At 40.4% G+C, this 27,114-nt stretch overlaps 1 protein-coding gene across 2 annotated transcripts in view; it reads left to right on the top strand.

Annotated features, from left to right (window-relative positions):
* The window catches only part of LOC137587556 (ERC protein 2-like), a 149,359-nt gene that overhangs the window by 104,395 nt on the left and 17,850 nt on the right, over nucleotides 1-27,114 (top strand). For both annotated transcript variants that reach the window (XM_068304062.1, XM_068304054.1), the window contains exons 16-18: nucleotides 911-1,058; nucleotides 6,257-6,421; nucleotides 10,403-10,468. In XM_068304062.1, coding sequence (XP_068160163.1) covers nucleotides 911-1,058; nucleotides 6,257-6,421; nucleotides 10,403-10,429 — 340 coding nt within the window. In that variant the 3' untranslated portion in view covers nucleotides 10,430-10,468. The remainder of the gene's footprint in view (nucleotides 1-910; nucleotides 1,059-6,256; nucleotides 6,422-10,402; nucleotides 10,469-27,114) is intronic.

The following is a 27,114-nucleotide window of genomic DNA, read 5'->3' as shown; positions in this document are numbered from 1 at the left end:
GGTCAATTTTTATTTGAGTCCAAATTAGAGTTTGATTGTACCCTCCCTCCCTACATGTTCTTCTTCCACTCCACATCTCACACAAACACACACGGCACCTTACCTTCAGTGTTTCCATTAGATAAGATTTTTTCAGTGGTCGTTCAGGTAAACTTTGCTGCGACAAAGTAGCTTAACTTTTTACGTTGTATCTGGGGTCTATGGTCATAGTGGAGGAGTTTGTGCTTGGCTATATGTGCAAGTGTGTTTGTGCTTCCGAGTGTATAAACAAGAGCTGGCAGACAGACAGTGTGTTTGTTACAACACTGGATTTATGACATCCTGCTTGATATTCAAGGGTAGTCATCCCTATTCTACTTCCCCGAAAGGACTTATGAAGGCATTCTCCAGAGTGCTGTGGGTGTACGTTTGTATGTCTGGTTGCGCCTGTGATGACGCTTTGTGGTATGTTTCCTCTGCACCTGTAGAAAGACATCTGTTCCCAACACATACTCATGGACGCACAACCACCCACGCACATACACACACACACACTGTGGTAACCAGTGGTGACAGGAAAGATGTCATCTTCTCCTTACCCCCACTCTATTAAACGCCATTACATTATTACATGTTCGTGAGTCACAGTGAGGTACCACTAAGACAGTACTTAACAGACCACTTCAAAGATGTCTGCTACTTTTCTGTGGGATGTCTGTCTGAGTTTAAGGAGGATATAAGGAGTTCTGGAATTTGTGAGTTTGCTGTGTCACCAAACAGATATGGACGTTGTGTTTCTGTGTCCTCCAATGTTAAGTGTAAAACATACGTTTAAATTCAAGCTTTTCTGAGAAATACATTTTTGCCAATCTATAATAACATTCCCTTCTAACTTTTGCAACCTTCTATCCACATTTTTCTTTTCATTCAGGCAGCAAGCTTTACTTGCAGCCATCAGTGAGAAAGATGCGAACATTGCCTTGCTGGAATTGTCCTCCTCCAAACGGAAGAAAGCTCAGGAGGAAGTCATGGCTCTGAAGAGGGAGAAAGACAGACTCATGCACCAGCTCAAACAGCAGGTACAGCCACCACCCACACCAAAGCCCCACCGTTTATACACCCATATACCGTAAATGATAAATTACATTTATAGAAATCCTAGTCTTACAGGTTGACTGGCCCACAAATTAATCACAATAGCCTGGCTTTTGCAGTGACTGTTGTTAACTGATTCTGGCTTTGTGTATCAAAGCAAGACTCCAAATTCAAACCTGCTGGCCTTGCTTACACTAAAACAGCCTCATACGAAGACCTTTGAACTTTAAAACCAGAAACAGATACGCCTTTAATAATTCCTGGTAGTTCGCAGAGTAAATGTTCCCGCTTACAACCACATTTACTGCATTCAGTCATCATAAGCCAAACCAGTCAAGCAGGAGCTGTGATTTCAAATCCTGGAAAATAAACACAGGGGTTTAAGTTATTCTCTTAACAATCATGTTGCAATCAGAGTCATTAGATGCACTCAAGGTACAGACATAGGTTGGTATTTATTAGTGAGTCAATGGCAGACTATTTCTGTTTCGCATCATCTGGTCAAATCAATATAAACCGCTGCGCACACTCACTCACATACCTATGTGTGCATCCCTGTTTCCCATGTTACCCTGTTTCTCAATATAACCTAAGGCTGATGAAGGTATGTGGGTCATTAAGGTCTGGCCTGACCACAACAGTGACTGAGCTTATGCGAATGCTAACGATAATGAGCCAACAGCAGGGAGTCCACATATATGGTCTACTGAATCACAGGGCCTTCTGGGAAAACATGGTGAATTTAAAACTCAACAGATGCAATGACTGGGTGTGCATTTAACTGTGGACCTATGTTTGTTCGTGTCTCGTAAACAGCAAACAGTTTCTAGGGGGGGTTTGCATTTCCATTTGAGGAATTTCAAGTAAAAGCTATTATCTGTTTATCGCCATCGAATGCGTCATGTTTTCCTTTTGGGTAACCAGCAGTTTGCAGTCCACCTGATGATATGATGAACTCTAATTACAACGATATGTCCTCTAGGGTTGGAGAGTACAAAAAGGGGAAAAGTAATGAAAGAAAGGGATTGGAAAGGAATGGGAAGCATTTACAGACACTTTCGTTTACTCGGCTTTCTCATACATAAAACCCAGGCGAAAGAAAAGTCCTCAAGCATTTACGTTTGAAAATCCACTTCAACACTACAGCGACATGGAGAGGAGAGCCAGCTAGTGTGATCATGTTGAGTTGGATGGAAATAGTTTTTGTGTCACATTTTTTGATACCGAAAAGTTGCTTGAAACTGAAAAGACACAACCAGCACCAGAGGAGCAGTCACATGGACGAGGTTTCCTCCAATGATACATTCATTTCTTCTGTCTCCCATCAGTATTATGTGCTGACAATGATTCCAGATGTTATTTGCACTACGTTCACAGTGGGAGTAAGCTCTTACTGGCCACTCTGTCTCATCCTAAAGAATCACCATTAGTTCAGAACAATACCATAATTTCCCATTTAAAGAAGCACCAAAATCAGAACAAGCAAAATATGCTGGATACATTTGTATTTTTAACTCATATTGATAAATATGCCTGTCACACAACTTACAATACAAGCTGAGTTTTTCCCTACTCTCCCATCACTTGTTTTTTTATTCTTTATTGCTTCTCTTTCACCTTTTAATGCACCGACACTGCGTCAAGTTTGGATAAACTTTACTGTACCTAGAAATAAACTATTTTCTGATTCTGACTATTCAACATGCTGAACGAGAAGCATTCCTTTACTTTGTGAAGTTACAATGTGGCTTAAACTGTATCAACAGAGTTGAAAGAGCAAACACTTGTGCTGACTATTGTCATCTTAAAAACACACACACCAACCTGACCCCGCCACACAGCTGGTTCTGGGTCCTTGGGGATACATTTGTACAAATGACATTATTCCATTATCCCAACTATTTAATAACTGAGACAAATCTGATCCACTCAAAGTACAGAACATTGAGAAATTCTACAGTCGAACCATTGAAATTGTACCTCAAGTTTGGTACATTATGAAACATTGATACCAGAAGGGCTGTAGTGACCTAGCACCAAGTTCCTCAAAGGTGGGATTCATCTAATAATGTCTTGGAGGTAAGTGGTAAATAATTCCTATAGGGATCTTCTGCAGTACTTCTATTCCACAGAAGGAGCTCCCTGCAGACTATGTTGTCCGGCATCACACACACGGACTCTCTGTCTTTTGGCCCACTGACACAAATATCAGGATAGGTTGCCTTCCTCAGGTTTGTCAACAGCCAACGGCGGAAGGAAACTGACCAGGAAATGCCAAAGAATTATGGGACTCATAGTCTCATAGGAGAAAGCTGATCTGTCGAAAGCAGATAGATTTACAGATAGCAATGCCCTTTGTGACCTCCTCACATCCCTCTTTTGGAAGATTTAGTGTGTGTGTGTGTGTGTGTGTGTGTGTGTGTGTGTGTGTGTGTGTGTGTGTGTGTGTGTGTGTGTGTGTGTGTGTGTGTGTGTGTGTGTGTGTGTGTGTGTGTGCGTGCGTGTGTGTGTGTGTGTGTGCACGCGCGTGCATGTGCTTACATAAAGCCGACGGTCCAAGAAAAACTTTGCTTCCCTTTCAAGAATAGGCCAGTCACACATAAATACAAAGGTACATGCATACACACAAAATTTTACACATCCAGTTTGTAATGTTTACACCTCTTGGGAAGATTTATAACAAATGTGTCCCCATGTGGGAATTCTCTGAGTCATCTCATCTTTGTGATGGATGACTAAACCCGGCATTGCTTTGAACGTGAAATAAGATTAATTCTGAGTCTTGGGTCGTTCCTTTTTTTTGTGATATTCTCTTATTTTCCTGTTCCTACTCTCGTTGTCACCCATGTCTAAGCTGAAAAATTACTTTATATTCTGAAATGATGTGCCATTTAGGGCAACTTTTAGAACGGATCACAGATCACTGTATCGGTATGGCAATATTGCACACACCGAGGCAGAGACTGGATCACAGGAGAATGCACAAGTGTTGAGCAGCTTTTTGTCAGCCGCGTGTTTGTTTAAGGACTTCCTTGTTAGTCCCGTTTGCCCATTTGTGTTAACAGATAATGCTCTAATCAGGATATGCTTGTGATATGCAGATGGCCTGGATTGAGGCTTCAGATGCAGCTGTTAGCAGAGAAACACGATCATCACTGCCATGTTTACATCAGAAGCTGCACTTTGATACTCATACATGGACAACTCGCTGCACACACATGCAGAATAAGCCAGCTCTGTTATGGTTAGAGAAGTCTGAAGAACTCTCCTCTCCAGCTCTACCACCTGTGTCTTGCTTTACAAGCATGCCAAGAGAGCTTTTTACTCTGCAAAGCCTCAAATTAATTCTAATTAAAACACAAAACTCCAGCGAACTAACAATTTATATGTGCATACCTCCCATACAAATGCACACAGGAATAAGAAGAGAGTGGATACGTGTGTGTGTGTGTGTGTGTTTGTGTGTGTGTGTGTGTGTGTGTGTGTGTGTGTGTGTGTGTGTGTGTGTGTGTGTGTGTGTGTTTGTGTGTGTGTTTGTGTGTGTGTGCTTCGTGCATGCCTGTTTGAATAACATGGCTCGGCACATTTGAGCTACCCTGACCCAACAGTTAGACTCTTCCAGAAACAATTCATCACGTCATTAATGTATATGCATTTTTTGTCTCAGGTCAGTAAATATTAACTATGTGCACCCATGGAACGATTCGTATCCCACTTAATATGTCTATAATTAGAACGGAGCAAGCAATGTGGTTCTTATTACATTATTTTGCAAGAACTTAACACACATTAGCCTTTTGGTCCAACTGTCCCAAATTAGTTCTGAAAATATTTTTTCTGTGACAATTAAATGTAATTTTTAGGCTTTGGGGAAGACTCTGTATCCATCATGTGCTGTGTAGGAGTACAGTAATTACATCACCTGCATGGTATATGACAGTAATTGCCCTGGCCTCAATAACAGGTGTCAGCTCTGTAACTGCTGCGTTACAGACAGCCCCACCCCAGTCACACCTGCTGGTGTCAACACCTGAAGACACGGAGGGCCGATCACCTCCACCTAGCCTTTAACTGCTCTAACGACTGGTCTGGTCTCTGTCTGAGCTCTCCTCTATCACCATTCATCTTTCTCTCTGTATTCCCGTACCTCTCCCCTCCATCAGTGTTCTCACCTTATCTATGCAACTAATTGTTAACCTCTTTTATACCAGCCACATCCTCTCCTGTGATCCCGACTGGCTCGTTTCCTCAGTCATTTAGCCTTAGCTCCTTATCTCAGCAGCAATGGCCTCAGGCCGCGGACTACTGTAACACCTTCACTCTGGTATCTTCACCGCAGACTCAGTTTTTTTTTTCTTTGTCTCTTCTTGCTACAGCTGTCTCTTATTTACCAAAAAAAGCCACAGCATATTTGAAGAGAAGTATGAGCATATCTTTTGGTCCAGTAATCTTTATCCCATACACAATCACACCCCCTCGCTCCACAGTCATGTCTGCCCTCTGGGGAAGTATCAGCAGTTAACTGAATTAAACCTAGTCGGACAGCATTGCTGCGCTCTCTGTCGACCCCCCAGACAGGTGGTGTTACTGCATTTAAGCTGGTTGTAAACATTGGTCAGATTTGCCTGTTATATACCTCACCAAAAGAAAGGATGTTGGCAAGTTGACAGCCTCAACCACAAACTGTCAGACAAATACACACAGATGAACAGACACACATTCAAACAAAGGACACAGTCTTTCTAACTGTTTTACAGGCACGCATATTTGAGCGTAATTTAAATCAATTACACCTAAAACGAGATTGCTTCACCAAGGCCAGAACACCTACAGCCTCGAGCTACATGAAACACTAACTGTTCACACTACCTAGTCCCGTCTAATCTAATTAAATGATAAGCTGCAAAATGGATGACATTTGACAGACTACCGATATTTTCATCAGGCGCTTTGACTCACTCGATTTATGACCTGTCAACTGTTGTTAGCAACACTGTTTTTATCATCTTTGATTGCTTACAAGACATTTTCACTGCTTCCAAGAATACCTCATTCTAATCCTACTGAGACCCCAAGATCAGAAACAAATAAGCATTCTTGACTGAATAGATGACCTACATTCGCTACATTCACTTTAATTATGCACTATAAATCCTCTTGTTTATCTCCCATATTTTGGCAGACTCAGAGCAGAATGAAGCTGATAGCTGATAATGATGAAGAAGATCATATACACCATCCTCAGCATCATCCTCACCATTCTCACCACTTGCATGCAACACATGTGCATCACAGAAGCCTCCCAAGAGGACCCGCCCACGCCAACCACCACCTCCCAATGGACCAGGTGAGTTTAAATGTGCACACACGCACACTCACACGCACACACACACGTACACATAAATGTCACAACACACTAATAGACTCAAATATGGATCAATACATTTTTCATATTTTTGGGGATGATAAAATTTTGCCATCCTCATCACCTGTCAGACTCAGCAGGATCTAATTTCTCTTTTCTTCTCCTCTGTATTTTTCTTTGTCAAACCAGATTATTTCCTGCCAAGTCAGTTATTTATTTCATTTAGATAAAGAGCCCTAAGGGGACAGCTGCCAAATTAATCCTTTTGATCGATGGCATTTGTGTGTGAGATCAGTTTATGCATCACTCATCTCATATATAAGTGCCTTCTCTCTGCCTGAGTATGATATCTAAGCTGCCCCAAGGGCAAAATTAATGTGTCTGTTTGAAGCATACTGAAGAAGAACAAACTTGTTGTCATCAGCACAAAATTTTGTGTATATACATGCGTGCATGTACACCTGAAACTTTTGTTGATGCTATGTGCCCAGATGAAATCATGAACAGGAGAAAGCAATCTTCAAAGACAGACAGAAATGATTTCACAGTCTCTCCATCAGCTGATAAAAGACTTTTGAAGCTGTAGAAAAAAATTAAGATGAAGTGTGAGTCTGCAAAGTGTGTTTGGGGGTTTACATTGTACACCTGGGGTTTTCCACCTTTGTCTTCATTTGCACATCTGTTCTACTTGACATATATTCTCACATGTTTCTATACTTTATAAAAGTTTCTGGCACTGCTGTCTAAACTGGAGTCAAATATGCGCTTAAGATCCCCTGTCCTATACCTCACCAACACATGCACATGCTCACAAACACTTACAACCATGCATGCTTTAGATATATGTTAGAGGACAGGATAGCTGGTTTCAATATTATTCTAGCCTTTTACGCCTGTGGTAAGACTGTGAGGGTCTGAGATTGATTGACATCCATAAGCACGCTTTTCACTCAGAGTCCCAGCCACACTTGTGTTATATATTATGGCTGGGAATATTTATGTGAACATTTTCATTCTTTTCAACTATAAAATAAACCTACATCTAATTTTTTAAGACTCTTGCACCATGTGCTTTAGTATATGAAATTTCAGAGCAGGGGAACGAATAACATGAAACATGGGTTAACGTTTGAAACCGCCCTGTAATCCCAAAAGAACCACTTCTGTGAAAATATTTCATGCCCTGTTTTTCATCTAACTTGCTAAAATAATATAAAGCTATCAAGGCCCCGGATTGTTGTATTGTGTTATAGAAAACATGCAACCATGGTAGACTTCACATTAAACTGTGAACTACAGGGGGTCAGTGTTGGGTATCGCACATTGCTCTCCTTTACTGTGATCTTAAAAATATCTTTACGTCAGTATAGCTATCCAGAAACATTTTACTGGAGCAGTACTTATAGTGTTTGACTTATAAAACAGTAGCTTTCTGAAAGTGATATTTTAACTTTTCAAGTTGGACTGAAAAATCCATGGAAATAAAGTATTACTAGGAGTGCTGGGAATGTTGGGAATAACAAAATAACTCATAAATCTCAGCAGACGGACCCAATTATACTTTGTATTGAAATTAAAAGTTTGAATGGCTTTTTTTAAAAAAAAAGGGGGGGGGGCACTGGGATAGCATTAACAAAAAAATTACACTATGATAGGTTTCAATAGAGGAAAAATAGGAATACATAAAGTGTAGGTAAAATTAAAGGTGTGTAAAAGTGTAATGTAGAACATGTACATATGAACATAACGTTGAAAAGAAATTTTGGTACCATCATGTCATCATACCCGTCCATCATTTCTCTCTCCTATGAACAAATGCCTTAAATACCTTAAACAACAAACAATGCTGACAGAGATCAATTAATCATCTTGTATATTTGACCTGGTCCTTTTAGACATTTGGTCCTTAAGGAGGATGTAGAGTTAATGTCCACTTAAACTCCCTCTATGTCTGCTTCAAAGTTTAGATTCCTCAAACTAATCCCACTTTTTTTAGTCATGGTACATCTTGATGGCAGTTAAGAGTCAAAACTTTGGACAACAAGTAAAATTCTGACAGGGCAGTTCTTGGTGTTGTGATATTGTCAAAGGTAAATAAAAAGGCACACGTTGAGGCAGCAATCTATTCAGACATATTCTGTGAGAATATTAAATACTTGGACAGACCTTTTCTTTTACTTTTTCAGTTCACTTTTTTCTTCTTCATCATGCTCATAGACATAGATTTTGTCCTATCTTGATTGGATTACAGCTACACCACCTTGATACAGTCAAACTATTCCTTTTGTCCAGTACATCTGCATCATAAAATTTCAGAAAATGAGTTAAAAAGTGGAAAAATAAATGCTCTGTCTGTATCCCTGTCAAATAGGCCAATGTTACTGAAGGCCCTCCACCTTTCCCCTTTCGAGTGTATCTTCTGAGTGTAGCCAAAATAGTGGTTTCCTTCATTGTCAGGTCCACAGATGCCTCTCGAAAGATGATTGACAACAAAAATGATCTGAAAAGGTTCTGGCTGCTCATTGTAGAGACCACAATACTTTTGTATGACAGGAATTGTGTTCTCAAACTTCACAGTGACCACATACGCAATTTATTAAAAAAAAGAAAGAAGAACATTTTCATTTTGCTTAAACACAGAAACACACAAATGGAATATATGAGACACATAAGAACAAATCCATGCTCATAGACAAACAAGTACACACTTCAAGGATTCCCAAGGAGCTAAACCACATGTCAGTCAAAGCTAATTGCTATAGTTAGTGGGTCCATCCCAATCCTTAAACTATACTTCCTGTCAACTACTTAATCTCTGATGGTCCGAGGTCAGGTGAAATCAAATGAGAGAAGACAAGCACTGGAAGTTGATTTAGCCACCTCCAATGCAACCCAGTTCTGTGTCTCAGCATGGAGTCTATGCAGTTTGTAGGGTATGTAGTGCTCATGTTGTTCACATTTAGCCACACCAGCACCACTGCCAGATTCTTGGCAGCAGCCTCGGAAGGAAATAGAATACAGCCATAAAGTGTTTATCCGAGACAGAATTATACAACCTTTTCTTTTGGGTTGTTGTTTCTTTTTTTCTAAGCCTTTACATGTTGCCTGGTTCAGGTTTATGAGAAGTAACAAATGGTATTTGGCCTGGTGTGCATGTGTGTCTACATGTGTGCGTGCATGCATGTGTCTGTGTGCGCGCATGTGCATGCTTTCACGCATGTGTGTGTGTGTGTGCATGTATGTGTCAACCTTGCTGAATGAGTGGTAATAGGTCTGGCTCTGTTTACAGGGTCTGTCACAGCCATTCACTACACGTTAGCATTTAGCATCAAGCCTGTTGGAATGAAAGGCCATTATATATGTAGTTTAGCTGCTTAGGTGTAACCTAGTGAGTTTACTGAACTTGTCACAACCACTCATTCCAACCAAAGCCACTGTGGACAGCAGCCAAGGCCTTTGTGTTTTTGCTCATGTGTAGTGTTACCATAGACTGTGCTTTTGCTGGTTTAGCATTGTGCAGACATGAGCTTGGCTTTACCAAGTTGAGAGCTCATGGTAACCATTGTAATGTTAGTGTCTAAGTGAATTAGTCTTCCTATTAGCAGGGCTCTTGTCTGCACAGTTTCAGCCCTGAGGAAACCCCTTGTGTGTTCAGTTATTGGTTCTTACCAATCACACTGCAGAAGGCATTTCTTGACATTATGCACAGCTTTTCTGAAGGAGGCACATGAACAAGATTGTTTTGATTAAAAGCCATCAGGGGGTTTATGGACAAAATTAGGCAATGAGGCACAAGTACTGGTTAGACTTTGTACTCTTAAGTTGTTTTGTCTAAAAGGAAGGAAGCCATTTTCCATGATAAACATGTGGCTTTTAAAGACGTTTGACAGAAAATATGACAATATGTAAACTGTTTGTTGACGGTGTATAATGAATGAAAATTTTCACATGGTTTTCTCACAGGATGATGAAGAGGGAATATGGGCATGACGACCATCACCATGGTGACCTTTCATCTATTTGTCCACAGTGAGTTGCCGATGTATTCTCCCTCTATTTTTATATTCTTTTGCTATTTTTATGATTTTTGACGCACAATAACATTCCTCAAAAGACTCAGGTCATGTTGTTCAGGAGCACTGATGGCACCACAGTAACCACAGCATTACTCAACTCTGACAGAAAAGAGTGGAATGGAATCCTGTTCCAATTCACATTCCTTATGAATCTCAATTGTCTAATGTTCCTCAGTTTATTGAGAGATTTATTGCTGCCTGTTTGTGAAGTGCTCATATTTTTGTTGTGCTGTTGACTGTGTGTTGGCATGATTCTGTAGGTAGGGTGTGTTTTAGACATATGCAAATCCAGCAGCCTAACGCAGGCATACCAGGGCCTAAAGGTGATAAAAACGACACAGTGAGAAAAACCAGAGATAGACAAAGTTTGTCTGTCCGCACGCCCTTTTTCAAGTTTTTTTTTCAAGTTTTACCGCTCTGCCGCACCCTGTTGCGAGCCAGTGTATGTGGTAGTTAATTACAATACAACACAGAACAGTCATGAAGTTTTTTTTTTAAGGATACAAAGCTCAAAAAGAAACATAAAATGAAGAATGCAGAGTCTTAAAGGATAATTCCTGTTTCAGGGGGTTTTATATCAAACCACCCCATAGACACAGGATGCCTTTGAATGCAGATGTGTGGACTGGTTTTTGTGTCGGTAGGGTCATACTTGGGACTAATACAAGTGTGTGCAGGAGACAAAGAGACAAAGAACAGAAAGATTTAGAAATGTGTATGTGAAAGAAATGTAGCAATGAGGAAAGTGAAGGAAAGGGGAAGGCCACGCATGTTATTTGTGTTTGAATTAGACAGAAAACCATGAAGGGTAGGCTCATAGTTTCCAGTGCATTTCGTTCTTTTCCCCCAGTAATCCACAGGTGGACCATCACAAGTAGATTCTGTCTCTAACCTCAATGACTTAGTAGTTGTGCACTTTGCCCTCATGCCGCTTTTAGGATTAAGAGTCGTCTAGCGTGTGTGTGTGTAAAATGGTTTGTCTTTCTGCAGTGCAAAGCTTTAGTGAATTTAGCTAACATGTTTATGTGTGCATTTGCTAGCCCGTGCGTATGCATGTGTGCGTACGTGCAAGACAGCGTTGCTGAGCTATACAGTGACGGAGCAGCCCACATAGCCTATAATCTAGTCCATGTGTGCTGAGAATGCAGCAGTGTCAGGATTCACCGTAATGAAACAGACCACACTGCCCCCTTTCTCCCTCTCTTTCCATCTCTCTCCATCTTTTTCCATCATTCCTGCTCTTTCTACCTCTTCCCAGATTTCAGCTTGCCCTGCTTTAACATATCTTCCTTCAAGGTAAACCTGGAGCTGGACCCATGACTAGCCCACATGCTTCTGTATCTCCAATCAGATATCACAACAGCACATGTGCACATGTGCGTGTGTGCGTACGTATGTGTGTATTAGTACTTCTTATCCCAATCTAATAGAATAAGCCTGGGACATTAGCCTTTAGCACCGAGTGGTGTTGTGGCCAGTCATATCAGTGCTACTCATCTATCCACTGCTGTTATTCTGGCAGCGCACAATGCGAGTGCAGCAAACTTGCCTTAGCCATCTTTTATGTGAGAACAGATGGGAGCCATTTAGAAGTGTGTAGGTACAGCGCAATAACGCCCGACCTAATCCCCATATCCTGTCCCTGAGTGAGCCCTCCCTAATATGAGCAAACAGAGATGACAGCACCGATAGACAAATAGCCAAGGATCTGAGTGTGTATCGGTGTCTTTGCAGGCATGCATGCTAGCTTTGGTATTTCTTACGGATAACCTTGACTCCTAAGAGCTAGGTTGCATTTTGAATTCCACACAAACCGAAGTGTTGAGTTTGAGTTGGCAAGTTAAAGTTCTTAGCGCTCAGGTGTGGATTTGTATTGGTTAGCTGTGTCTGTCTAAAGGGACACTGAGGCCTGATTGACTCACTGCGGTTGTGTATGTCGTGCTGTTGATTACCGTGGTTTTGTTTACGCTCTTGGCCTCTTGGCCCCCCCCTTTAATGAAATAAGAATGTCCTTTTGGACCAAGAGCACAAGAGAAAAAGGGGGTTGGAGGAAAAAAAAGCAAAGGAGAACATGGGGCCAAAACAGCGAAGCAAAGTAGGGGGAAGAGGTTTTCTGGAAACATTATGCTTTTATCCCACCGTGAAGTTATTTGTACTGAATGAAGCGAAAAGAAGCTGAGAGGGTTTCCAAGTGGGGACAGAAATATGTTTGTGTGTGTGTGTGCGCGCACGCGTGTGTGTGTGTATGTGTGTGTGTGTGTGTGTGTGTGTGTGCAGCAGGAAGGAGTGAGGCCTTTTTCAGGTTAAAACAAGCCAGGAAGATGGCTTTCATTTACTCATGCTGTGTTTGCACTGAATAAAGTGTTTGTGCATGGACACAGTGTATGCCAGTATTTTACTCTTGTTTGTGTGCAGCTTAAGTACAGAAGTAGGCTACATTCAAACTGAATTGGGCTGTCGCTATTCAGTTTTAGTTTTCTTTATTCAAAAATGCCATTTTTTTTGTGTCTGTCTCACAAGTAGCTCATCTTTGAAAGATTGAATTGTCGTGATATTCTTAATGTGGGTGAATTTATCACATCATATCCTAGTGCAAACTGGTAAATTCAGTCAATATATCTTAAGTAATTGACGTATTTGAGTGAGGGTCATGCTATATGTTTTAAATTATTCTTCAGTTTATACCCTAAATTATTTGGTTATCCTGATTAACCAAATATCACAAGACTTTATAAAAAGACAAACAACTATCTGAACAGACATGCAATCACTTCGTCACCAAATAAAGATAAAACAGTACAGTTTTTAGAAGAAAGAAACTCATCTCTTTTTGTTTAAATGTCACTTTAAACTGATAGTGAATATTTTTTTATTCTGCATGTCTAACATCTAACTTACTTAATATACTTACAGAACCTATCACTGATTGTTAATTAAATTCACTTTAGCTTGTGATCACAAGGTTATATCTGGTGGAATTTATGCTGCACCTTATTTTGCTTTAATTCTTTTTAAATAAGTTCCATTGTGGATTGTGGAATGCAACTTTACAATGCAACAAGTTTGTATTGTCAGCCATGTGATCATAATGTATTCTTCTTCTTTTGTTAATTGAAGTTGTAAACAGCCCATGAGTATGTCACCACCAAACACAAGGTTGTTAGTTTGAATTTCCGGTATAAATAACTAATACCCCGTGCATTACTTGATACCACTACTAGATGGTATGCATTGTATAGCTGCCCTGAAGAAATATCTCTCCCATGTAATCAACACGACTCAGTCAGTTGTAGTTCATGAATACAGTGCTACTTATTAATTATTCATTTACCCTAATGTATTTTTCTGTATATGTTTATCCAGGCTGTTGTTCAGTAGCTTGAGCAAGTGTTGGTATTATGGTGATGTTTAGGAATGGAGGTGTCCCGTCACACATACGTGTAGCCATGCTGTGCAGCTTGTCTTTGGTGACCAGTGAACCACGGCTTGAAGGTCAGTAGAGGCGTCTGACCGAGGCCATCCTTCAGCCAGCTGTCAGCGTCATCAGTGTATGAGGTCAAAGGGGGTCACACCCGGGTGAACATGAGTGGAGAGAAGTCAATAACTCAGCCACACCTGACTTAAGACATTTGCGTGCACTGTATTTTGTATCTTATGGCCCTCTTTCTTGCCAAGATGCATACTATGGTTGTTTTTTTTTTTTTTAATTTTATTTTATAATGTATCATTTAAAAGTATACTATATACTATGAATATTAAAATTGCTCAAATCTATTCCATTGTTTATCATTAGCGGCGTTTGGAAATACTCAATATTTTTTTTTTTTTTTTGCAAAACAAAATTGTTTCATGACTTTTGTGTTTTATTTGTAAGCTAAAAGTTTGATACTTGGTGTGGTGACTATCCTCCCCTTCCTGCCTTTAACACACTCAATAAGAACACAAACACATGGCCACACACAAATATGTTCTTGCAAACTGATTCCGTGATCACGGATAAATCCCTATTTATCAAGGCTTAACCATGCAGTTATAATTTGCATGTCTAATCAGAAGGAATTCGTGCACCAGCCCAACCAACATGTTTGTACCCGTACGTTTCATCATTCCTGCCTTCATTGAAAGGATCTTCATCGATCCCCTGTCTGTTAGAAATGAAGATTCATTCATAGAACTGTCTCTAACCCTTTATTTGACACTGACAAGCCTGTGTGTCATCCAGTGACCAAATGGGACCACGATCGGCTTTGTCCTTCAGCCTTGATGGCACATCCTCCTGCAGCCACAGGAGGCCCATACATGATCATGCTCCACTGCCGCAAGGCTGTTTTAGTTGTATTTCTCAAAATGAAGTTTACTCTAATATTGTGTAGGGATTTCATCTTATTAAAAGTTTAGTCCCAATTTTTTTCAGTCGGTTATTGGCTTTTGGTTAAGTTTGTAATAAATATGTAATAATAATGAAGGCTGTACATTTTTAATTTTGGGTCAAGCATGTGTCTGCATCTCTTAAGGCTTGCTCATGGTCAACATCCCTAATTGAACAACTAATACCATTACCTCCCTCTCCTTTTGAACCCCACACTGCTGAATGTTATGACCTCACTAGCTTTATGAAAGCATTATGATACTGTGCGATAGTGGTTTTGGTTTTTTTTCCTGTCCTTGTTGAGCTTTTCAAGTATTCTTTTTCTCCCAAATGCAACAAATGCAGCTGCCAGAGGCCAATAAGCACTTACTTTTCTTTCTCTAGTATGTAATTGAAATGACGCTATAGTGATTTCTCATTCGTGGCCACTAATTCACTTTCTCTGGTTTATAATCTCAAACATGTTGTCAGCAACATTACCCCCATACAAAATGACTTGTCCTGATTGGCTAGGCGTATGTAAGACATTTTACATGGTGTGTATGTGTGTGTTTTATTGAAATATTAAAAGTTTGTCAAAGTCTATAAACTCCAATACTTTTTACTGAACCCTCTCATCCTCCCCTCTCTGTCTGAACATGCCAGGTGTGATTCAGACTGTGTCTATAAACTCCTCTCTGGTTTGCTCTTCTTGCAGAAATGGCTTCGCCAACCCACAGTTGTAAATCAGCACACCTAAAGCTGTCTCCATCTTTTTTTCCTCGCTTCTTTCTTTTATCATCGCTGTTTTACTCCATATCGGTTATCTCCATCGCTCCTTCAGATGCTGTTATCACATTATAAATCCAAGTTATTTGTGCAACTGTTTCACAGATTCAGAACAGATGAGACATTTTGTATTAAATTAGAAATACAGATTAGTATGGAAAGAAAAAAAAAAGAAAAAGAAAGATTGATTTAATATCTTAATGCCATTCGTTTGCTTGTGCTGTCAGTTTTGGGGGTGTGTTTGAAAGAATAATCAGTGAAGAAAAAGAGAAAGAGATTGTGTGGGATTAGAAGTGTGTTTTGTGATCTTGTGGAAATAGAAGCACACTAAAGCCTTTCCCTCAGGAGAAACTTGCACCTGGGGGAGGCCCTTGTGAACATTTGCGTGTGTGTGTGTGTGTGTGTGTGTGTGTGTGTGTGTGTGTGTGTGTGTGTGTGTGTGTGTGTGTGTGTGTGTGTGTGTGTGTGTGTGTGTGTGTGAGAGAGTGTGTGTGTGTGTGTGTGTGTGTTTGATTTTGAGAGCAAGAGAGTGCAAAATCACAGTGGGATCAGTGCTGTGCTCTTGAGATCAGATCCTCTGTTCAAGCTGGATTACATCCCATAGACAAAATCTGACCGTCCACAAAGAAGCACAGATGGAGGGGAGGTATGGAGATTTGGAGACAGAGAAAAATGAATCACAGCTTGTTGACTTTAAACCTGTTATTTTCCTCAGACTTCCTGCGTTCTTCCCTTCTATCTGTAAGACACACACATAGACACATGCACATACACACTGAAAGCACTAAAAATACCGCACAGCCTCAGGTGTTGTGTAAAGTGTTGTTCCCCAAACTGGGTTTCTGCATAAGCACTCACCCCTAGGCTGCCAATCACACATCTGTAGATGTGGGGTGGAGGGTTCCTGGAATCTAAAATACTCACACTTCTCCACCTTCCTACCAATGATACTTGATGATTGCTAAAATAATGATACCTCGTTATATCCCACCCTGCAACACCTCAACTCAAGCAGCCCTGTGCTTACAGCATGCACACATCCTGAATATCATACATTTAAATTATCTAATGAAAAGCGATGCTTTTGAACAAAGGTTGGTATTCACAAGAAACATTTAGGCACAGAAAACATTAAATGTATTTTAATTAGTTAAAGTTCGCTTGTTTCTTTCCCTATTGTAGAATTACCAGAACTGCAGGCATGAAGAACTGAAGGGGTAAACTAACAGGAATTTAGTTTCCTCCTGCTGAACGTCATCGCAGTGCTGAGTCTTCGTAACTGGGGCTATCACGTAGCTAATGTAATAGCATTTACCACCTTTGGACTGTCACTCAACATTAAGAACGGACCACTAATTGTGCCCTGTATAACAGTAAGCACTGGTTCATTTCTCAGACCAGCCCACTTTCCTGAAGGACTTCCACAACTAGGAAACTTGTAAAAAGTGAGATGTGCTGTGTTGCCATTTGTAAAAACATCACCATTCCCCATAATTGTAGTGTAGTTTGGTCACGATAGCTTTCTTCTCCTCAAAAGAGCAGTCTCTGACATTCTTTATCAATGATCTTTTTAAACCCACGTAATGTTTGTACAACGCAGGCTTCAAATAACAAATTAGGTCACTGACCTATTGCTGCAGGATACCTTTATGACATGGGTAGTAAAATGTTTTAAAGGCTAGGAGTCTCAGCGCTACAGAATAACATGTCGTTTAGGCCTCAAGCCGAAAAGGAATGCATAAACCCTTTTGCTGTACATTTAACTTGTTCCACTAAGCAGAACCTTTTCAGCCAGGTAATGTTTTCTAGTGAAATCTTTTGAATTTGATGCCGGTGTGTTTAGATCAGCTCAGACAAGCTGATTGGAGCTGCTGTGTCTGTCCCCCACAACTTTCTGTATGTCACTGCTGCAATCCTTGTCATCAAAGTAATGAGTCAGACTATTTTAACATTGTATCACACACAGATGCACACATACACACCAGACTGTACATCTGAGGGGGTGCTTAAAAGATAACCTCTTTCGTTCACAAGACGGTGCTGTATTGTGACCTCGAAAACACAAACATTTAAAAGGAGGACCCAGAATGTAATCTTTGGTAAAATAGCACTTTTAATTTCACCATGTAAAGTAGAAATGGTCCTTCTTGAGATCACCAGTTGAAATCCTAAACAGCATGTACTTTGTGTGATGAGAGAAGATTATGAAAAATGATGAATGCTTTTGCATTGACACAACCGACTGCATTGGTTATACTAAGCCTTAGTAACTAAGGGGAAGGCTCATCTCCATGGAGAAGGAGTTTGATACATGTGCGTGGTGTTACAAGGATCATTTTCACAAAAGATTTGTTTGAACACAGATGTAAAAGCATAACTGTTATGTCATGTGAATAGAGCTTTGCACACATGCAGTAAAAGTCTTTCTCCCTCTCTTATCTGAGCCTGTAGAAAAGCCACACTTGTACGATGACATTCAGCACAGGATTAAAGTCCATGTAAGACCCTCCTCAGCTTACACTGCTGCTGCCAAGAGGGGATCTGTACAACCACACACTCATGCAACCATGTACACACACTGGCAAATATGCAAACTACACACACACATTTTGTAAGCGGGCAAGAAAAGCTTGTTTGTGTGTGCATATTCACAAATCCCTTCACCATTATTACTTTGAATCTTTCTTTGACTGGAACTCAAAAGAGGCCTTGCGTATCCTCACAGTCATCCAAACACATGCACACACACACTTGTATTCATATGGCAACTTCTTGCCCTTGTTTTGGGCATTCATGAACAATTACAGCACAGAAATGATTGTGAGGCGGGACTTTTTTGGTTTTAGTCATACTCAGTCCAGTCATCGTCAGAACTTTTGTGAAGATGCTATGAATCTAGGTCATGTTTGTGCGTATGTGTCTTATTTTTTGTGCATACCACCAGGGGCTAGTAGGTTGGGTCTGGAGAGAATTCTCATTGGAATGCATTGTGATTGGGCTAGACAGTGATTCTTCCTCTGATTGGTTGTTTATCCCCAGGCTTCCACTTTGGTGGTTGCTTTAAATCAGTGCATCTCTATCACCCCCTCTCAATTTCTTTCGATCTCTATATCTGGATGGAGTGCCTCCAGCTGTGTGTTTGATGTGAGTACGTTTGATGGGCTAAAGCAGAACCAGCAGTGGTGTTCTGTGTTTCTGCCAAATCAAGTTGATCAAAGCAGAAATGGTTAGCCACAATAACCTTACGTGCTAAGTGGTCAATTACAACGTTTTTTTTTTTTTTTGTCACATTAATGCTGTTGTGTTGATTTATACTTTGTTAGCACATACAGATAAAAGCATTAGGCAGTCTGTGGTATTTCATGCTATTGTGGCTCGGCGACTGTGTTGCTCTGAACGTTAATTGACATAATGTACCCTACAAAATACAGCTGCATTTTTCTTTCCTTACATGCAACTGCAGAATAGTTGTGTTCTGTTGAAAAGAACAACTTTGTTGGAGGTAACCTTTGGATAGGGGTATGCACAGACATGAAAATCACAGGGAAACTCCAAGACACTCTCCTTTCAAACAATTAAAATGCCATTGTCATTACAACACGGTGGAGTTAGACTTTAAAAATACAAATCTCTAACATGTTTCAGCATAAAGCCTTCATCAGTAAAGGGATTTTAATTATTTTTAAAGAGTGCCTCGGTGCTTTTTGATGTTGTTGAAACTGTATCATATGAAAGTGGAAATATTGATCACGAATTGAACAAGAGGAGTTCCAAAAGTTCTAAAATGGTGTCCTGGCTAGGATCATCACCCTTATTTTAAAAACAAAATATTGATTTACCATTCAAATTTCAAAGATAAGAGTTCAGGCTTTCATTTATGTAACAATCCATGTTGTTTGTGTCCTTATGCCAATGTGTTTGGAATGACAGTGTATGTTTTTTGATTAAATATTGTTGCCAGTCATCTTTCCAAATAAAATCTTGTCTTATTGGAGAGTGGGAAAAATTTCAAATGTTTTAGTGGTTGTGACTTTTGGAGTTGACCTTAACCATATGGCCAATTTGCATGTTGGTAGTGCACACTATATTAAAGTCGTGAAAAAGTGACCTCAGTATTGACCAATGCATTTTAACATTTTAGTTTTTTCAAGTATTACATTAAATTTGTCTTGAGGGATCCTGCTATCACACACCTGCTGTTAGAGTCATGTTGAACTGTTCTCCAGCTGGCAGCGAGTGGGTGAGGGAAGTAACTGTGCAAGAAGGACTTGCTTGATTACACTGACTCACCTAAAGCATAGTGGAGGATAGTGGGATCAAAACGAGCCCCAGTCATAAATAGGTGCCATTGTACTACACTCCAGTCTAATATCCCATCCAGGGGTAGCCTAGCTTGTCAGAGTGTTTTTTGCACCAAGGCTTCAACCCTCCAACCATGGGATTACCTCCACTGCCGGGTGGTCCTCCCCCTGCTGATCTCACATTAGCATCAGAGTTTACTGTGCTCTTATTCTAGGTGTCCAGATAACAAATAAAGTCAGGTTTGTAGTGGAAAATTGTAAGCTCGAAATGTTCTTGATCTGTTTTGCTTTACAGCATAATGCAGTGTAGTGTAGTGTAGTTTAGTGTAATACAGTACAGTATATATGCAGTTATGATATGTCACGGTTAGACTCATCTGGACAAAGACAATTAATTGCTTGCTGTGGAAAACTGTAAATGCAAGCAAGCAGGGAGACGTTAGCATTCAGCAATTAATAGATATTATTTTGAGAAACCCAAATTTTGTGTGATGCAAGAAATGGTCATTAATGAACTTTTCTAGATATAGAAAAGGTTAGAAAAGAGACAAAGATGTCTTCTCTGAGTTATGTAGTGGTCCATTATTTTTCTCTTTTTTCGATTTTTACCCTTGCTCTCATCCTTGAACTCATCACTCTTGCACGATTAAGGTGGTTGTAATGACGACAGAGCACTGGTTGGCATTTCCCTGTCACACCCATGTAAACAAACCCTCACACACACCTACAGACCAAGCACATGGTCTCTATAACAGAAATCCCAAATACAGACAGGTAGTGTGACAGGACTGGAGCTGTCGGAGGTCTGGTGTTCTCCCCATCTGACAGGATGGGAGTAGAGGACAATGTAAACACTTTGTCACACACATAAACAAGACTCCGCTCAGGTTTCACTGCACAGTTAGAGAAAAGTCACCCTTTGCTTTATGGAGAAACTATTTGTGTAATTTGTTTATGTAAGATTCCATAGGCCTAATGGGGAAATGGCTTTTTATGGATCACACTGCACTAGATTTCAATTTCACGAGCTCGCTCGTAAAGATGACAGAACAAAACGAAAGAAATCTCCGCTCTTTTCTGCATTGCAATTTTAGTTTTCAACATACCTCTCTTAGTCACCTTATTTATCTGTAACCCTTCCTGCATTCTTTATTTTTGGTTGATTTGGCAAAAGTCTTACGTCGGATGCCCTTCCTGACACAACCATTTGTATTTATTCGGGCTTGGAACCAGCACAATAAGACACTGGCTTGTGTCCTCTTGCGGCTACATTTATTTTTTGTCATCATAGAGAAATAATAAATTCAAAATAACAGGTGCATTATAACTGTTTTATAATGAGTTGTTTGGTTACTGGTAATTTAAGTTTAAGTTAATAATTGTGTCTCTTAGCTCTAATTCACAAGAAGTTGTGGACAGGCACTGAAAATGTGGCAAATAACTAAGAAAAACTACAATCTTTTTGGGAATCAGAGCCTATATTTACAGGATCCTTTTGTTCTGTGCTCATAATAATTCCCAGCAAACTGCACTGAAACATACACCATACACAAATGTGTGTTGGCCAACTTCAACATCCTGCTACTCCACCAAGACACCATGTGTTTAGCAGCACCAGAGACAATGACTTAGCACAACCTTCTCCACTGCAGTGCAAATGAACAGAGGTGTAGGCCAGGGAACAAGACCCAAACATGTGTTTGCTTTGTTTTGCCTTCTAATTACATATACACATGGTTATTTCACACGCACAGTGTTCTTCAGTAAAATGTGTCCCTTTCGAAACTGTGTGTGTTTGTTTCCCTGTACTAACGCAAGGCTTTGTGTCTGGAACTGCTGTGTTTCACAGCAGGCATTCCATTCAGACTAACTCTGTTTGCTTAGGTAATAACTAGGCTTAGCCATAATTAGTTTGTGTGTATGTTTGTGTGCTTGCATATGGTGCATGCATTTGTGTGCGTGCGTGCACACTTTCAAAGGAGTAACTTCTATTTTACACGATTTTACACATATAACCTATAAAGACGAGATCTGTCCCTTTGAACTTAAAAAAAAAAAATCCACCAATGAATGCTTTTTATGTCTCTTTCCTTCCTCAAAATGGCAACAAATGTCTGGTAAAAAGGCAAAAATCCTACCTCCATGAATGCAGACTGGTCAGTATCATGTTCATACTGACAGACCTCATTGATCTTGTAGTAAGATTTGAAGTGTATCACACATGCACACCCATTGAGAGTGTATTTCCCCTCATTATCTGGGGTCAACAGGGGCCTAGAGTTGCCAGATCAGCTAAACGGTTGCCAGATCCTAAGTTGCTGCTGCCAACAGTCCAGCAAAAAACACACACTGAGTTCACAGGGCAAAAGTTGTATTAGTGATGTCAGCTGATATGTCAGCTCAGCCTGTACTCTCAACTAGTCCTCACCACACACACACACACACACACACACACACACACACACACACACACACACACACACACACACACACACACACACACACACACACACACACACACACACACACACACTATTATCTGATGTGCTGATGTCCTGATGCAAGGCAGGAGGCAGGAGACAAATTTGTATATTTTGGATCAAGCACTCAAAAGTTGAGATTTTTGTTTTGTCAGACTGTTCTAATAGATTTAGACTCACTTTTGTGTGTCGATCTTCACACCGCAAAATAACTTCATGTTTATACGACTGCATGCATGAGGTCCCTCATTTTTGTGTGCGCATGTGTGTGCGTTTGAGTGTGTGCCCGTGTTTGTGTGTGTGTGCTTGGGTTGGTTGAATGAGGCAACATTCCGTGACTTTATCATGGCAAAGCAGAAACAGTATTAACAACTGGTGAAAGATGTTTTGTGGACATCTCTCGGATTCCCTTTTGGTTGAGAGAACACATGGGGAGTCAACAGAGTAATGAATAGCTATAGATATTTCTGTGGGTTTTAAACTCTGTTGCTGCTCAATGATGAGCATAAGCCCCCTTGTACTCATTCCCTATCATTGCTTTGTGGCAGTTTTGAATTTCCAAACACAGGAAGTGTTGCTTGATTCCCTCTTTCTTTGTCTCTGATGTGCATGTGTGTGTGTGTGTGTGTGTGTGTGTGTGTGTGTGTGTGTGTGTGTGTTTGTCTTTTCCCCGTTCTATGTTTCCCTCCCCTTTTTTCCCCCCTCATATTCTCACACCTATACAGATGTGGGGTAGTTGTTTGCTTTTCTTGCCAAGCAAAAATGCTTTCTTCTCTTTTTTAAACCTCTTTGGTGTTACCTGACAAGTGCGAGTGCACGTCTGTGGGTGCGTGTGTGAGTTGTTGTGAGCAAGTGCTAAACCTAGTTCCTCGCCTGAGTGCTGCTGCAAAGGCCTGGGTTGACAGAGAGGATTGAAAGTGTCATCCGTGGGATTAACCTTAATGAGGATGATTGACAGACAAGACAACATTGTATGCTTACATTGACACATACATCCACTTGAAACACACACGGAGAAATCTGCACAGGCAATTATAGAGAGGTGTATCAAAGTGTTGTGATAAGCCCCTGTTTAAATGCGTGTGAGCAGGCTATTCAATCACTGTCTGCACACCTCCACAGGGAGGGACCAGGGATTAGCCCTCCCCACTTTCACTGTATCTTTTCTTTTTCCTCTTATGTTTTTTTTTTCTCACTCCATACTCTTTGTCCTCTTTCTTTCCTGTTTCTCTTTTTTTTTGTGTGTCAGTGCGTAAGAACCAGGATTACACTTTGGTGTCAGTATTTTGGTTTGCGGGGCATTCCTATACGCATCATAATTATTATTGTGTTGATCCTTCATCCTTCATCAGATTGCTGCTTGTCATTCTCATTTATACCTCTAATGTTTTGTTTTTGACTGATATCCAAGCTGTTGAAGAAATGATCTGCCGTGAAATCTCTGCGCTTACATTACATTTCAATTTGATTTCTAATTATAAGGTTTTGATGATAAAATATGAATTGATTCAACTTAAATAATTAATTATTTCTTTCTAAGCCTGACAATGTTTCTTTCTTACTCAGTGACATTAAGAGTATATGAATATCTTAAAATAAGCATATGGATTTAATTCCTTTCTATTCTATTAATACCACAGAGAAATTTGTTGCCTTCAGCAGCATCCTGTAAAGAATTCAACAGACTTCTGAAAACTCAATCTTTTATAGTGATTTCAATTCTTCAAAGTCCAATCAGTGGAAAACATAGTGTGGAAATAGTGAGATGTGTCATCCAATGGTTGTCGTGTTTCCAAATTATTAAGTTTAGTACGACACACAATGTACATCTTTTCTTTTGCAATTACTATTTTATTATAATTTTGTTTATTTCTGATTGTAAATACATATGCATTGATGATCCCTGTGTGGGCTGGTGGAGTTTGTATGTTCTTGCTGTGCCTTGAGTGGTTCACTGCTGTGCCTTGAGTGGTTCACAAGACAAAAAACATGTGTTATATATATGCCCACACATGTGAATATGAGCATGAATGGTTGTTTCTTTCAATATTTTTGGCCAGTGATGAACTGGCAACCCATCCAGGATGTGCTCCAGCTTTTGCTTTATGTAACACCACCATTTTATTGACTTGATGGATAATGACCATAATGTTGTTGGTGTCTGAATATTTTATGTCTCAGTAAAAGTAGGTCTGTTCTCAACTTAAAAGTGGTGTGCCAATGTCATGATATGCAAAAGGAACACATGTGTGTGTGAGTATGTGTGTGCCTGTGTGTGTACGTTCTCGTGTACACATATATGCACATCGACTTTACCTTGAATCCTTTAAATCCCATTTACCTGTTTGTCAAGGCTGGATCTGGAATCCATATGTGCCAAAAAGCTTCAAAAGAAACGTGCCATAAAACTGTTTTATATAGGTGCATGTATGTTTTTAACAGGAACGCAGTTGATGTCTTATCAGGCAGCAGCTGATAGCAGTGCGACATGCAGCAGTTAACTTGGCATCCTTCAGGCCCTCATAGCCCTGGTGCAAACTTGTCGGCACAATGTTCATTTGAGGGTTTTGCAAAAATTCTTTGAGGAGGATGATCGACTTTCATCTGATCACTTTGCACAGTGACACAGGCTTCAAAGAGAGCTTTATTAGCTGGCACTGCACTGTGTGAGTGTTTCTGTGTTTCAGTGTGTCGTTCGGAGTTATCGACACATTCCCAGAAAGCCGCTCCAGCCAGGCTCTGGGATTGTGTTTAATGAAGGCTAGGGCATAGCTTCAAAGAGCAGCAATCCAATCTGCATGTGTAGTAGTTCGCACAAAGACACTCGTGCACACACAACACACATATACCTCCCCTTTTTTTTTTTTTTGGAACCAACTTAAGACCTTGAGCCCTGTCTTATAATTTGTCAGCATGCTTCTCAGCCTTTACAAAATGAATGAGTGAGACTTATGTATGTTCATGCATGTGGGGCTTGTATATGAGGGTGTGAATGATCAAAAACATACAGCATTAAATTAACCACTAGAGAAATTTAACAAAACATTGCATCAGTTCATCTATGTTTGGGCGTAGAGATGGAAAACTTTTCTGCTCTAATAAAAGATTCCATTTTTCAAAAAATATCATGAAGCTCAGAGAGATTAAGGACTTGTGTCCGTGAGCTTGCTGGTGTGTGTTGTACACATCTCAGTGTTGCGATGTACTCTGGCCGATGCAACTCACGGACATTGAAGGTGGCGTGTGTGAAGTTGGAAGAATGATGACATTTCACAGATAATGGGTAAACTGTGGGAACTGAATTACACAAAGCTTTGAGCCGAAGTGAACCTCGTTCCATGCAGTATTGGTGTCATTTTTACCAGTTTCCCCACATTCACTCAATTGTGACTGTCAGCAGAGGAATTTGTATTTCCTAAAGGCAACTTTCCAGGATAAAATATAAGCTTCAAAATTTTCAGATCGATACTAATATCTTTGTACAGCTCTGAAATTTTTATGAAAGCATTGAAAAGCTCTTCTTCTTTTTAGAAACATGAGACAGTCAAAGACCTGGGATTGACCCTCAAACCATTTGTTGGAAAATCCTTCATTCTTTTAGGTTTACGAGTGTGAGTATGTTTGAGTTTGGGTGTTTTAATGTCTGTGTGTTTGCGTGCGTGTATTTGTGTGTTTGCACATATGTATAACAGTGTGTCTCCAGTGCCTTTGAGGTGTGTTAAGGTGTGTCATTTCTTTTGATGTTTGGCATGGGTTTATAAAAGATTTAGTATTTTTTTCAAAGTGCCTGTAAGTGCATGTGTGTTTGTCTGTGTTTGTGTGTGTGTGTGTGTGTGTGTGTGTGTGTGTGTGTGTGTGTGTGTGTGTGTGTGTGTGTGTGTGTGTGTGTGTGTGTGTGTGTGTGTGTGTGTGTGTGTGTGTGTGTGTGTGTGTGTGCTGGCCAACCGGGTGGATTTGGTTCACCTTGCAGTGGCCACCTGTAAGCCATCGAGAGAAATTAGCCTCTTTAGTTTTGATGGGTTGCAGAACAGAGGAGGAAGGGGCGGGGAAACTGGTAGGAGGGTTGTTGGTGGTGTGTGTGTGTGTGTGTGTGTGTGTGTGTGTGTGTGTGTGTGTGTGTGTGTGTGTGTGTGTGTGTGTGTGTGTGTGTGTGTGTGTGTGTGTGTGTGTGTGTGGTGGAGGGCATTTCAACCGACCTTATTCAAAACTGCGTTCTCCTGCCGCCATTATAAGACACAGAGAAGGGGAGACAATGTATATACCACACAATGGAACCATTTGTTTTTCATTTGTCTTCTGTGGATCTGTGTGCATGTGTGTGTGTGTATGCGTGTCTCTGTGTGTGTGTATGTGTGTGTGTGTCCGACATAGTTATTTAAGTCTGGTATTTTGGCAGCAGGCCCAACCATGCTCCAGATTTTGCTCTTATGCTTCACACACACACACAACTTGGACTCATTACACTTAATAAACAAATAAGTCATTAATACGATCCTGCAGGCTCCACACACACAAATAAAAATGCACAGTTCTTTTGCACACGTATAAACACACCACCAACCACAGCCATTCCCACCACGTCCAAGGCTCCCATTGGCTGGTGAGTTTTGGATCAGCAGAACTAACGTTGTGGTGCTTGTACTTCTACTTCCTGTTCTTTGCTCGAGGACTTCCTGTGGCA

This window comes from Antennarius striatus, chromosome 2, assembly GCF_040054535.1.
Source record: "Antennarius striatus isolate MH-2024 chromosome 2, ASM4005453v1, whole genome shotgun sequence".
Classification (NCBI taxonomy): Eukaryota; Metazoa; Chordata; class Actinopteri; order Lophiiformes; family Antennariidae; genus Antennarius; species Antennarius striatus.
The sequence above is the reverse complement of the archived record's forward strand: the minus strand, read 5'-3'. Positions and strand labels throughout refer to the sequence as shown.